Source organism: Polypterus senegalus, chromosome 7, assembly GCF_016835505.1.
Source record: "Polypterus senegalus isolate Bchr_013 chromosome 7, ASM1683550v1, whole genome shotgun sequence".
Lineage (NCBI taxonomy): Eukaryota > Metazoa > Chordata > Cladistia > Polypteriformes > Polypteridae > Polypterus > Polypterus senegalus.
In genome coordinates, this window is record NC_053160.1 from 86298883 (window position 1) to 86313597 (window position 14715).

The 14715-nt window shown below is 35.0% G+C and overlaps 1 protein-coding gene across 1 annotated transcript in view; it reads left to right on the forward strand.

Annotated features, from left to right (window-relative positions):
* hsd17b4 (hydroxysteroid (17-beta) dehydrogenase 4) overlaps window positions 1-14715 on the forward strand; it is a 203241-nt gene that overhangs the window by 17759 nt on the left and 170767 nt on the right. Inside the window, exons 6-7 of the mRNA XM_039758980.1 lie at window positions 10307-10353; window positions 11106-11190. Coding sequence (XP_039614914.1) covers window positions 10307-10353; window positions 11106-11190 — 132 coding nt within the window. The remainder of the gene's footprint in view (window positions 1-10306; window positions 10354-11105; window positions 11191-14715) is intronic.

Below are 14715 nucleotides of genomic sequence, written 5' to 3' on the forward strand. Positions count from 1 at the left end.
TTTTTGTTTGCCTTGAATGAACAATGTGATTGGAACTTTTAAGTTAAAACATGCAAAATTTATAAATAGGTATAATACCTGCAGTCCTGCACTAAAACTGAAGCATGGTGTCATCTAAGCAGCAAACCTGGATGGAGCGGAGGGGGTGTTTCACTGCCCGCCCACCACACATGGTGTGTTTGTTCTCATTCGTTCTCTGGTGATGCTGCAAGCGGTGACCTGGTTGTGGCTGAACGGAGGTCATTGAGGGTGTACGAGGGGCAGCATTGTAGTGTGCCTCAGATGGCTGCCTGTTGAATGAGGGTGGTGGTGGGCGATTCACTACCTGCCCTTGGCCGCACCGTGTTCTTTCTCGATGGGGGGACGCTGCAGGCAGCATACTGTAGTGGAGGTGGGTGGGTGGTGAACCGCCCCTCACCGTCCCCATTCATTCTCAATAGCAAGCCTGCTTGTACAGTTACGCACGTAGCAGGAAGTTGTCTCTTGTCAGTACATCAGACGTATTGACGAAGGGTGCCTTCCTGCTGTGATAGTGTGTACAGTGCTGTGCAGAAGAGATCATCTTAACCTTTTGTCTTCACCCTTCAATAATGTCTCTGAAACACAAATCTGATGCAAGTGCTGGTGATACAGTAAAGAAGAGAAAAAACATTACCATTGAAAATAAAGCAGAAATAATAAAAAGGTCAGGGAGAGGTGAAATTCCATCATTCATTGGCAAAGCACTTGGTTACAGTCGATCAACAATAGCATTTATTAAAATAATGTACCTGTTCTGACTTACATACAAATTCAATTTAAGTACTAACCTACAGTCCCTATCTCGTACATAACCTGGGGACTCCTGTACTTGGGGAAAAAAAAATGTTAGAGTATTTATTAGTCGCCTGCCAATTCATGATCCCAGCTGTACACTAAGCTGCTCCTTTTCTTTTGCTGAAGGAAAAGCATTCTATGCTATATTATACTTAGGAGATTGCTCTTAACATCTTAGGAAAACAACATACTAACCCTGTACAAATTGTACTGCAAACTTCCATTCTCATGAAAGGTTTTTTTTTTGTTGGAATCAATTCATTTTAGAATATCATTTATGAATATCTGAATACAAATTAAGAAAAGTACAAAAATATAATTGATATGTTGGCGTTGCACATAGCCTGTAATTTAATAAATCAAATCTCTGTGATTCCTGTAACTTTAGTTTATGATTAGAAATATTTTATGCAGCTTGCAGTGATTGGATAATATGGCAGTTGTGTTGCTTTGGCTGATTACTCAAACAAAATGACTTTGTGACATTGGGAGTCGCTCATTGAATCATATTTACAGTATTTGGACTTGGGAAGAAATAAATATCAGCACAAAGCTGCTTACCTCCTGTTGAAATGGATTTATGCTATCAATAGGCAGGTCATCATATTTAAACAATGCTACAGGTTAAGAAAGAGACTGAAGTGTTTTATGCATAAGCATTCCTCATTACAATCTGGAGGGTTTAGCTAAATTAAATTAAATACTTTAGTGCTTTTAAACTTCATTGCAATTACTGACTAATGTTCACTGATTTCTATAAGCCTCCATGACAGGTGATTAAAATATACAAAAATGATACAATTTGCAGAGAAAGAGCTTACAGAATTAGAAATGCAGATTATGAAATTTATACTATGAGAGTAGAGTGGCAGTAAGATCTATTGGTACAGAATGGACATCTAGAAAATAAAATAAACACAGATACATGCTGGGTTTTGATTTGGACCTGATGACATTGTTTTTATTAATATTGTTTTGTGGAAAATAATAGTTCATTGTAGAAAATGAGAGAGATTTAATTTGGTTGAATAATTATCTGTTTAATTAATTAATTTAGAAATAGAAAAATACAATTTATTGGTAAACATAAGGAGTATAGAAATATGTTAACTCTCCATATATATTGATATAGAAGTCAGGATGCAAACAGATTAGACAAATGTAACATAGAAGAGGCTGGTTGTTTATTGGTTATTTAGAGTTCTAATCTATCTTGGCACAGATAAATAGTTTTACAATACCAAGTCTTTAAAAAATGATTGTTGTTGCTCCAGGTTTAAGTGGAGGGTTTTTCTTGTGTTGGAGTGCACCGTTTCAGTTAGCTGCATAATAAGACTTATGTATGTTAAAAAAATACCATTTTTTGATTTTCTTTATATTCTGTACGGTGATATGTTCATAGGGCGGCACGGTGGCTCAGTGGGTAGTGCTGCTGTCTCGCAGTTAGGGGACCCGGGTTCAGTTCCAATGTCCTCCCTGCGTGGAGTTTGCATGTTCTCCCCGTGGGTTTCCTCCAGGTGCTCTGGTTTCCTCCCACAGTCCAAAGACAAGCAGGTTAGGTGCTTTGGAGATTCTAAATTGTCCCTAGTGTGTGCTTGGTGTGTGGGTGTGTGCGTGTGCGTGCCCTGCGGTGGGCTGGCGCCCTTCCCGGGGTTTGTTTCCTGCCTTGTGCCATGTGTTGGCTGGGATTGGCTCCAGCAGACCCCCATGACCTTGTAGTTAGGTTATAGCGGGTTGGATGATGGATGGATTGATGTATTTGTTAATAGATGACAAAACACAATACCAAGTCTTTAAAAATGATTGTTCTTGCTCCAGGTTCAAATGGAGGGTTCTTCTTGTGTTGGAGTGCACTGTTTTTGTTAGCTGCATAATAAGACTGTATGGGGCAGTGTTAAAAAAATGCCATTTTTTTATTTTCTTTATATTCTGTTCGATGATTTGTTCATAGATGACGAAACATGTTAGTTGTCCACACTATCTTTAACGACAACTGATTTCCAACGTAGTTTGCAGATTGCCATCTTTTGAGCAACATCCGTTTTTTAAAAGCTAAACCACTTCCATGCAAGTGAGGATAATACACATCTAGCAGTTAAATCTGACGACTGATGGTGTCTGTATTTTGTCTCCTGGCACTGTTTATTCACTGATTTTTAACTAGATACGCTATCTTAACTTTTGGAGCGGTGCGGTGACCATGTATACCTACTGTATACTAGCGTACTACATGCACTCTCAATGCACAAACACAGTAGTCTGTCCTATCAGGCTCATGTAGTCTCACTGTATCAGACATGTTTGGAGAACAGCGATGAGTGAATTTTTCTTAAAACTGCATGGGATCAATTAGATGGCTTGCTTAGTATCACTTTTCTAAACTAATCTAAGGCCACACCCAAAGTAGGGGTGAGGATTTTGAACTTCAAAGAGCAAAGATGAGCTTGTTAGTATAATTCAACAGAGAGCAAGCCTCTGATTACTGAATTACAATGATCATGAAAATATGAACTGCAAAATATGCATTTGATGTAAACAATGTGTCACACCCCATCAAAAAGAGGTGAAACGGACTTCCGTTAAGAATGCTGATAAAGAATATCCAGACGAGATGCTGATATTAGTACTCCTCATATTTGATTCAAGAAATCTCTCTAAAGACATTAGTAGAAGCATGCAGAAGGCTGCACAGCATTCATTGTCTCATAGCAAATCTAAACAAATAACTAAAGGAAAGTTAACATTACTGTCTGATTGGAAATGCAAGCATGCTATGCCAGAATAGTCACAGCTTTTTAACACATGGTATATCCATAGAGTACAATGGTTATCTAGAAACTCTTTGCTGTTATGACATATAGTGATGGAATAGTCAAAATGATAAGATATTGTGGCAGACAGAAGAATTTCTCAAACATGTCTTTTTTGTCTAAGGGCTCATTTAAATGTGAAAATTAATCAATAAGCTTGAGTTACCTTTTGCTACTGAGCTCATGAAGTGATAAAAGCCATTTTAGCTTTTTATTGTCACTTAAGGTTAAGCCTTCTGTTCAGTTTCTTTTGCTGTCTCCCTCAATCCGGTTTAAAGTTCTTGGGCTGGAAGAAAAGGGGGCAGGTATTTAGGAAGAAACTCTACATGTATAAGCCTTTGCAGCCCAGGATTTTGTCGCTATTAACTATAAACATTTTAACGGATTGTCACCAGACGTGTATTCTTATTTGAGGCAATGAATCTGTTTGTTAAATGACAATTAAAATATTATCGTAGATGATATATATCGTACATTCCTATTTTCTGCAAATGTTTGTGATGCACCATCTGTTGGAATGGAAAATGCAATGCATATGCATCTGTTATATGCCATTTGGTATGGAATTAATAAAAGCAGTGTTAATAAAAATGTTTGTGATAGGCCATCTGCTGGAATGATGAATGCAATGCATTTTATTACTACAAATGTTTGTGATGCACCATCTGCTGGAATGACAGAGACATAGCAACCAGACAGACACATATCCTTTTATTAAGGTTGGATATGCATTATATTATGGGCTTTCTCTTTTATATGCATTAAATGTATTTGATGTTTAATACATAATCTGATGGTTTAATAATAATTTGATAAAAAATGTACTGCTTTCTATAAAAGATGAAGCATGTACGATATATTATGATAATTTTTCTTTAACTGTTTCACACTGGTTTGCCTATTAAGGAGTTACAGTAACACAATGGATTAAAGATTTTGTTTTAAATCTCCCACGGATAAGTTGAGACTTGATTTTACAGTATAATTTCTGGTATTTTATAATGTCGTTTATATAAGTCGAATGAGGAAAACGCACGCTATTGGTACAAGGGATTATGATATGCTAACGCCTACCTGAGAGAGTAACCACGGAGCACACTGCCTTTTTTTCTTTGTGGGTGCGGCAATACGCTGTATCAGCACATGCTCCTAACCTCTCTCTCTCTCTCTCGATCTCTATTGTGCCTATGTGACCACATATTCCAAAGCAACATTTACACTGTTTTGTGTTTTTATATCTCACATCCTCGTACACCTTTATCATAAGAGCATCCCTTAACTACGATGGAGCATTCGATCATAAGAAAATATAAAGCTGGTTTTAAATTAAACGTTGTTAAAGTAGTGAAAGAAATTGGTAACTGCGCTGCTGCAATAAAATTCTATGCATCTGAGAAACTGATGCGAGACTGGAGGAGGCAAAAAAAAAAATTAAGTGTTGCATTTTTGAACGGGCGTGTAAATCAAGGTCTGATTTTATGATCCTTTTTTTGGGTTTCAATACTAGACTTGTACGTGAGCATATATAGTAACTTTAATAACAATATGAAAATTGTCAAACTAGACCTCACTTATTGGTCATTTCTTCATATAAAAGTAACTGGGCAAAACAGAATTTATAATATTCTGCATAATTTTTATATATTTTCCAGTGCATTACAATTTATATTAACAGTTAATACATACAATAAAAATATGGGAAGGAACAATTAGCACTGAACTTAAACTTGCTTGGGTAGCTAATCCTATGCAACTTTCTCCCAGTAGTACTAGTCACTAAAGGCAAGAACTACTAGACTTTTAAACACTTTCCTGCTTCAGTCACTGTGGTTAAACACAGCCTCTGTTCCATCCCCATCTTTTCCTTATTTATATACAACCATCTGTTCAATATAAATTATGTTTAATTTGTGTATATTTTATAAAAGACTTAATATATTACAGGGTAGGAGTGCAGTTTTACTTTACTGTTTTATATATTTGTGTTTTGTGCAATATATTATTTATTGCTGTTGTATGTAATGTTATGATACTGTCATATATTGTATATTGTGTTTTTTAATTATGTGTACCTCATTATGTGTGTGGATGTAACACCAAGAGAAACAACATAACAACTATGTTCCCTGGCAATAAAGATCAAGTTCATGCTCTACGCAGTGCATTAACTGCCACTAACCTTCTTTTTCAAAGCAGAAGTCCTTCAACTCAGCTAACACTTAGAATATCATTTCATTCTCCTTGTGTTGGAGTGTACTCTTTCTGTTTGCTACATTATCAGTGTACAGGAAGTATTATGGTACTTCAGGAATTTAGCGTGTACTTGCCCAGTCTTAAGTGGCTTGTGAAACAAAAGCAGTTTAGGCAGTGTTCAGAATAGAGAACAACTAAATATTGGCTTTCAAATTAAAGAAAGTGGAGTAATAATAATTCAGTAACCACAAATCTAATGAAGGGCAGATATATATATCCCGTCTAAACTTAGAGTGGAAGAAAAGACCTGTAACTGTCTGCGAAAACAATGCTTGACAGAGATGTGTGTCTCCCACTGAAATTTCATAAGAACCTCCTTTGGTACGTTCAGAACTTTTAATTTTCTCCTGCCATTAAAAAAAGGTGTACAGTACATTAGCTCACATTTAGAAAAAGAGAAAATGAATGTCTTAAATAAAATCGGGTGTATTCATAAATTAGAATGTGCCCTTGGTGGTTAGTAAACAATAGGCTTGTTAATTTAAGTGCCTACTTTAAAAAGTCGTTACGCCTGTTAGCCTTCTATCTTCTTGATCTATATACTAGGTACATTTTAATTTTGTTTGAATTGTAGGTTGTTTTTATGAAAAGCCTTTTATTTTGCTTGCTTTTTTGTTTTGTTAATAACATAGTGTAATTAATATCCTTGGTTTGAACCTTAGAGGGACGTGTGTGACAGGTAGTTGAGGACTGAGGGAACAGGGCTGTACTTGTTTATGCTTTTATTACATCATGCATTGACTAATGTAACTCCCTATTAGCAGGGTGTCCCTTCTAATCTTTTATCATGCCCCAATTATAACTGTGACCTGTATTTGTCTGTATTTGACACTTGGTTTTAATGTGAAAAAATAAGACTTTGGACATGGTTATTCACCTTTTTAACATCAAAGAAAATATTTCACATATGTCATGTCTGCACTGCTCTGATTCATTTTCAGTGCTGTTATTGTACATATAAATGTAAAGGAGTACATTTGCATAATGTGTTTTTTAAAGATCTCCTAGTAAACCATTTTTATATGTGTTCTTGTCAAATGATATTGCAAGTCATAGACTTAGCATCAATCCAAATTGCCCAATTTTTTCACAACTTTGTTGTAATTAAGTTACTAGTTATTAATGGTATGTAATTGTGTTTATTTTATGATCAGACTAATTTTGAGATTGCTCATTTCAAGTTCATCAACATCTGGAAGTGGCTCTAATTTGATACTTCCACCTAGAGAATCAGTATGGTTTGCACAAATGGTAATGGTCTTGCTAGCTGCTGCTGAAGTACTATATATTTTAGATACTTTATATCTCTAAAAAGTACAGAGCAGTGTAATATGTTCTGTTAGGCTAAGGTGAAGGATGGCTACAACTTAAAATTAAAAATCTTGTGAAGCAATTCTGTTTGGAAGAAATAGGTTAACTGTTTTAAATTTCACAAATATTAATAACCTGCAAACAGTGAATTGTTTTAGTCAATTTAAAAATGTAATCTGCTTTTCCCTAAAAATTCCGAATTGCCAAAATAAACAGACAATACCTTTGAGTGTATTTATGTATTAATTTACTTTCCCATGGCAAAACTTTGTTCACAAAATTGGGTGTTTTTAGTACTAAAAATTGAGTGTTTTTAGTACTAATTACCTCTTTGAGTAACAAGCATCACTTTCACATAATTACTTCAAACAAGTTTGTAACCCTTAACTGCCATATACTAATTTAATCAGGGTTTTAATTTCATAATACTTTTTTCCTATATACATTTATCACTGTCAGGCAATTTTCTTTCTCACATGGTCTTTTAGTCAGGGCAAAGGAGGGAAGGTGAATGACCCAGAAACCACTCTGGGCATTGTAGCATAGCATGGGCAGACAAAATGCAGTGGAATGAGTTGACAGTGTTGTGGCTCAGGCCATGATTGATTATAGTACTTCTGTGTTCATCTCCATTCCCATTACTTGGAACCTTCTGGACCAGCTGGTTTTCTTTGTTTATGACCATCTTATCATTGGGTAAAATTATTTTTTTACAGTTGCCTTTAGGACAAATATTGAGCTGGAACAAAAAAAGCATTAATTCTTCTATACCGCTAATCAACACTAGGAACACAAGGCCAATTTAAACTTACTAGTGAGCCTAAGTTGCTAGTATTGGTCCAGTTGTATTTCTGTTTGTCTTTGAATGATAGCCATGGAATAATATATATCTTTAATTCAGAATTCTGTGTTAGCAATCAGTTACAATAACTCTTTGCCCACCATCCAAACTGGCACAATTATCTTCTATATCATTTCTTCCATGCATCCATTTTCTAACCCGCTGAATCCCAATACAGGGTCACGGGGGTCTGCTGGAGCCAATCCCAGCCAACACAGGGCACAAGGCAGGAACCAATCCTTGGCAGGGTGCCAACCCACCGCAGGACACACACAAACACACCCACACACCAAGCACACACTAGGGCCAATTTAGAATCGCCAATCCACCTAACCTGCATGTCTTTGGATTGTGGGAGGAAACCCACGCAGACACGGGGAGAACATGCAAACTCCACGCAGGGAGGACCCGGGAAGTGAACCATATCATTTCTTAATATAAGTTGTTTTTGCAAAAGTATTTTATAAGAAGATGCATCATGAAATGTCATGGTTATGGACTGTAAAATCTAGTGTTTTGAAGAAAAATTCCTAAAGCACTAAATCGTTTTTGTTTTATTTAATTGATATTGGAGTATACAAAGGTTTTTAATCATATACTGTAATACAATAATTACTTTTCAGCAATTTGCAGCTCCTTTATTACATAAGCAGAGTAATACCTGTTTTTTTTAAGTATGTAATTTAGGCACAATAATGCCAAAAATACTTAGTGCATAAGGGTTTAAGTAACTTCAATAAAACAAGTATTGTGTTAGTGTACTCATTATTTTAATATCCATCCATTATCCAACCCGCTATATCCTATCTACAGAGTCACAGGGGTCTGCTGGAGCCAATCCCAGCCAACACAGGACACAAGGCAGGAAACAAACCCCGGGCAGGGCGCCAACCCACCGCAGGGCATGCACACACACACACACACACACACACGGGACAATTTTAGGATCGGCACGGCACTGTCTTTTGACTGTGGGAGGAAACCGGAGTACCCAGAGGAAACCCACGCAGACAGGGGGAGAACATGTAAACTCCACACAGGGAGGACCCGGGAAGCGAACCTGGGTCTCCTTACTGAGAGGCAGCAGCGCTACCCACTGCGCCACCATGCCACATTCAGTTTATCCAAGAGTGAAGCATGTTTCATGTTATTTTAGTTAAAAATTTGAGGATTTACTTATCTGTGGATCTGCAAGTGTGTATTGTACTAATTATTTTAAGTTTCATTGTAATTTTATGATCTGTATTTTTGTGACTGTGTGACACTCAACATGCCTGTGCTAAATTATATTTTCAGTAAATACATTTATATTACATTTTCCAGGTTGCTGGGCAATTTTGTATTCTTTAGTTTGTTGAATTGATTTGTAATGCTGTTGGTAACCTCAGCTCAATTTTGAAGTGCGTTTTGTGACACTTCTTGTTTTGCATTAAAAGAAGATACTGACACTTATTCTCTTTTCATGTCCTAAGTTTTAAAAAGCTTTTTTTATGAAGTTAGCAAACAATCTGAAGAGAGTTTTTTATTTAATAAATGTATAAAAGGAAGTAAATGCAATTTGACTAAGTCAATTAATAAACTACAGAATGTTCAAACTAAGGGTGAAAATCCACAGTAGTTATGTAAATAAAAGACAAGTTTTACACAGTTACCATACATTTACTAATACAGAAGTTACATTTCAAACTGTCAGACCATCTTTAAGTACATTGCATTTTATTAATTTGAAATGTTCTTTTTTTATTGTAAATAACTACTGTCTTCTTACATTTTATACTAGTAGTGTTTCCAGAATTCTGTTACAATGTAGGTTACAACAATGTATACAGTTGTTTCTCTGAAGCATTCCTCCATTAGATCTTTGCTTGTTTATTATACCATGTAAACTGAGTGTGTTGAACATATTTTTTCTATCAGCAAGTAAACTGTACTCCTGCAGAATAATGAAGTGTGACATACCATATTAGTGCCCATCTTAGTAATGCAGTGTATAGGGTGGCGACGTCTTGTAGGATGAGAGCAGGCAAATGATGATATATAAACTGTTTAACTCAATTATTAATTTTATATTTGGAAGTACAGTAATTATATAAATATCAACTAGTATTTGTTTAACCAAAGGTGGCCTGAAAATTTGAACACAGTAAACTGAAATATTTTTTAAATTTTACTTTTTTTTGAAGTTTTAAAGGAATGTAATATGCTTAATTAAACTAAGCACATTTCTGATGCCAAGTACCATCTATCATATGGGTTGTCTATTCTTTTTTTAAAGGATTCTGCGAGACCGCTCTTTTCCAAGAACTAGCGACTTAGATTGGGGTAAGCATTTTCATACCTATTTACTGGCTTATTTTCTTGTTAAAAACTTAAATATAAGAGTAAATCTTATAAAATGAAAATGAATTATGTGATTAAATTTACATTTCAAGATAATCTGAAGTTAATTGTAGGATTATGAAATGGCCATTTATCATTTAACATTGACAAGTTTTAGAATAAATATACAGTTCATTAAAGATGAACATGCTTTACTACAATCAACTAGTTTAATTGTCACACAGTCTCTTCTCTGTTAAGTCATTAAAGAGCCTGTTGTAAGTGAAATACAACACATTTGATTTGAATATGGATTTATTTCCTTGATACTGTTTTACTCCTATAACATATACATTGCACTTTTAGTGACTAAACAAAGAATAGTTTTGTAATTGTAGCTGTATCATTTAGCATAGTTTATTTTGCTATTAGGCTATAGGCAATGGAATAAGCATTTTCAGTACATTTTTAATTTGTGGTAGTTTTATTTAAATCTGAATGAATTAAGAATCATATTTTTCACATTGCAAATGGATCAGTGTATATAATACAGATTATATACAGTATATTTGCATATGAATATAGTAAAAGCATTAGAACTGCTAGATGTAAAAGCTTTTTTCTTTCCTCACTGGCATTTTTTGAAAAAGTTATGAAGTAAATATAATTGGAACAATTTCAACTGAAGAAAATGAATGTAATTTCAGTATTTACCAGATCTTTTAAGAGCTTTAAATTATGTATACTTTTTAAAGATTTAATTCACAGAATTCATCTGAGGGCCTCCTTCATGGTTACACGAGCTGCATGGAATCATATGAAAAATCAGAAATTTGGAAGGTAAAATATTACATTTTGTGTCTGGTTGTGGATTATCTCATTGTGCAGAGGTGAATCCTGGCTCTGACCCTCCTCAATCCTAAAATGGATTAATCAGATTTGACCAATTAAGTGTCACAGTATTACACAGGTGGCAAATATTTATACAACTGGGTCAAAATACAGACTGAAGTTTTCTCTTAAAGATTGCATCTAATAGAGTATTTATTTTAAAATGTTTCTGAACTCAACTTATAATGTAGAATAAGAACCAAAAGTTCTGTAAATTAATTCTATAACTTTCACTTTTAATGTCTAATGTTAACATTCTCAAACAATACAATATACTGCAGGCTTTTTGGTGACATTTGTTGAAATAGCTTTAAATTCACTTTCTCAACCGCTAATGTGTAATTTATATATAGACAGGTAAAACCATCAGTAGGAGCCTAATCTAAATGAAATAAAACAGTATATTTAATCCAAATTTCAGTAAAGAAACCAATATTAAACCTTAGTAGTGTCTCTGACTATAAATGCTTTATATACTAATTAGAATCTTTCTATGAAGGAGATGTAAATTTACTTAATGTTCAGCATATGATATTTATTTTTTTTGGAATTGATTTGGAATTTATAGCAGAAATTGAATTTTTGTTGTTATATTTAGAAATACAAAAACAGCTCCAGTTATGGTGGACACTATATTGCTTAAGCAAGTCCAGACCTTTTCCAAGAAAGACCCCATCTATTTACTTAGAATATGATTTTAGGTATAGTCTGGATCTTTAATAAAAAGTGGAAGGAAAGAGGACTACGATAACCTTAACCCTTCACCTGTATAATTCTGGTTTGAGGCCCAGAAACAATTAAACTCTGATGATGTCTTTCAATAAGTAAATAAAAAGTGAACATATGAATCCATATAGCTTTGGTTTATATCTTGAAGTATTTAATAAGTTACAATTACTTTTAAGAAAATATTGTAAGACATGTAACCTAACCTTTCAGTTAAGAATATAGCAGGAAAATATAATCTTTTACTTTCATATTATTGGATCTTATTTTATGAAAGTAAATAAAAATTTGTTTTGATGTTGTTTTTCTACTGTATATGTATATAATCATCATACAAGAATGCCAATGTAAAAACATTTTTATAAACTATAAGCTGCATAAATATGCACATTTTTACTTCATTTGAATTTTAAGTTTCTGAGACGTTTTATACTTATTTTTTTCAATCTTTCATTAAATTAAAAAAAAATATACTGCCTTGGCAATGTTTGATCACTTATCATCACAGACTGTGAAAATTCTTAAATTTATGGCTTCTTTTTTATTATCTGAAATTAACAGCAGTAGCCCTTTGCTTTCTTTGTACTCTGAGCATGTTTGGTCCTACTTTCAGTTAACTTTTTTGGTATTTGAACTGCTTTTAGTACAAGACTGACAGTGTAAAATGGGAATCAGAAGAGGCTGACGAGAGAGAAGGTTTTATATGTACATATGTGCTGCATAGCATGCAGACAGACGATCAGTTTAAGATTTAACAAACCTCTTATCTGTAGCTTATTTGTAAAGAGTTGAACTTTGGTTATGCAGCTTATATTCAGGCAGATTCCCTGGCTCCTAAAATAAGTGGGCGAGGGGATTTGTGAACTCTTTCTTGCTGCAGGCATTGTGAAAAGCTTATTGGCATTATTAGAAAAGGTGAATTTCAGGACTTCCTTACCAAGTGCCTAACCAGAGTTACCTATGATGGTGTATCTGTAATGTTATGACATAAAAGCAGACTGAAGGATATATTCTGTAACATCAGACCTTGGCACTGCTGTGCAAATCCGACTAGAGCTTGCTACCAGTGATTTTGCAAATGAAATGGAAATGATTACACATTTTAAAATCCTGATGGAAAAACTGTGCTCACTCTAAAGCACTTCAGGAAAACAGTCATATTGAGATGAAAGAATGTGTTGAAGGTTTGGTGTACAGCTCTGCGAAATTTGTCTCCTCCTAGATGTGACGTGGATAATCTCCAGCTTCTGAAAAGTGGATGCAGTATTGGGGACATTACTCTGTACAGTAAAAGCATTCCACCTCTGCAAACAAAAATGACATAAGAGATGATATATCCTGCTAGAGCTTTTTGGGTCTGGCTAAGGTTTCTGAGTAATTTGTGAGTAATCTCGGGGTCCTGTTTGATGCATTGAAAGAACTTTCTGAATTATTTGTTTAGCTGCTACAGAGTATATTACTATTATTTCTGCTCATCAAGTAATTCAGCTGCAGGTATGATTGTTTAAAACAAAGAGGCAGCTGAAGAAAGCAAATTCAAGAAAGTGGCACTGCGTGCATTAAAACCATTTGACAAGGCAACCAAACCACAGAGCAAATCTAGGAGCAGTCAGGGGTCTGTGGCTCTGCTATGGCTTCTTCTGCGCAAAGGAAATAAAGATATCTTCTAATGTAATGGATTTGTAGAATTATTTATTTTATATGATTTTTGTATAGGTAAAATAGTTCTTAGTCATTTTAAAATAGTATGTGATTATTTAACTAAAATTTCATTTATGTGAGTATGCATATAAAGCAGGGGTCCTCAATCACAGCCCTGGAAGGATGCAGTGGCTGCAGGTTTTTGCTCCAACCCAGTTACTTAATAAGAAGCCCTTATTGCTCAAGTAACACTTCTGCTTCATTTCAGTTGTCTCACTCATTAAGATTTTGAACCCTAATTGTGTATTTTGTTTTTAAACAGCTGCATTCTTGGTTTTTAATTGCTTCTAATTAGCAATAACATGCAAATGACAAAAGAGACCAGCATTTCTCCATTTAGCTTGTTACCATTTACACCTTTGTGTATTTATCATGCACTATCGGGTTTAATTAAATACTTGGAAGGAAAGTGAAGGACTGAGAATTGCTCATCCATTTTAGCCTTCAAATCGTTAGGATGATATCCTTAGAAAGGGGGAAAAATCTAGGATACGAGAATGACCTGACATTGCAAAGTTAAAGCACTAACAAACCATGAGATCAAATTATTGGCAAGAATTGCTTTCTAATTAAGCAACCGGGTTAGAACAAAAGACCTGCAGCCACTGCGGCCCTCCAGGACTGTGATTGAGGACCCCTGATATAAAGTACTTATTTTATATATTTATTAGACATAAGACTTAATTCAGACTTAATAGTCCTGCTGCACTCAAGTGTAAAAACTTATCATTGTTGGCACACCACCATTCTGTTCCTCAGTCAGTCACTATGAGCCGTGGCACATTAATGATTTACAAGTTAAGTACTAAACCTGATTGGTTTGGATGATGTCCAGTGTTGTGTGGCGTTGCATGTCATGGCTCCGGATATGAGTGCAGAACTTTGCTTTGACTGAAGTGCACACTGCCTTTAGCATGTGGTCCCTTGTGTGTGGTGTTGTCTTCTTCAGATTGATGTTATGTTCTTTCATGTGTCCTCTGCAGCTTCAAAGGGGAAAAGTGGGGATCTTTCTGGCATGAGAGTTTAGACCCTGAAGTTGCTTTTTTG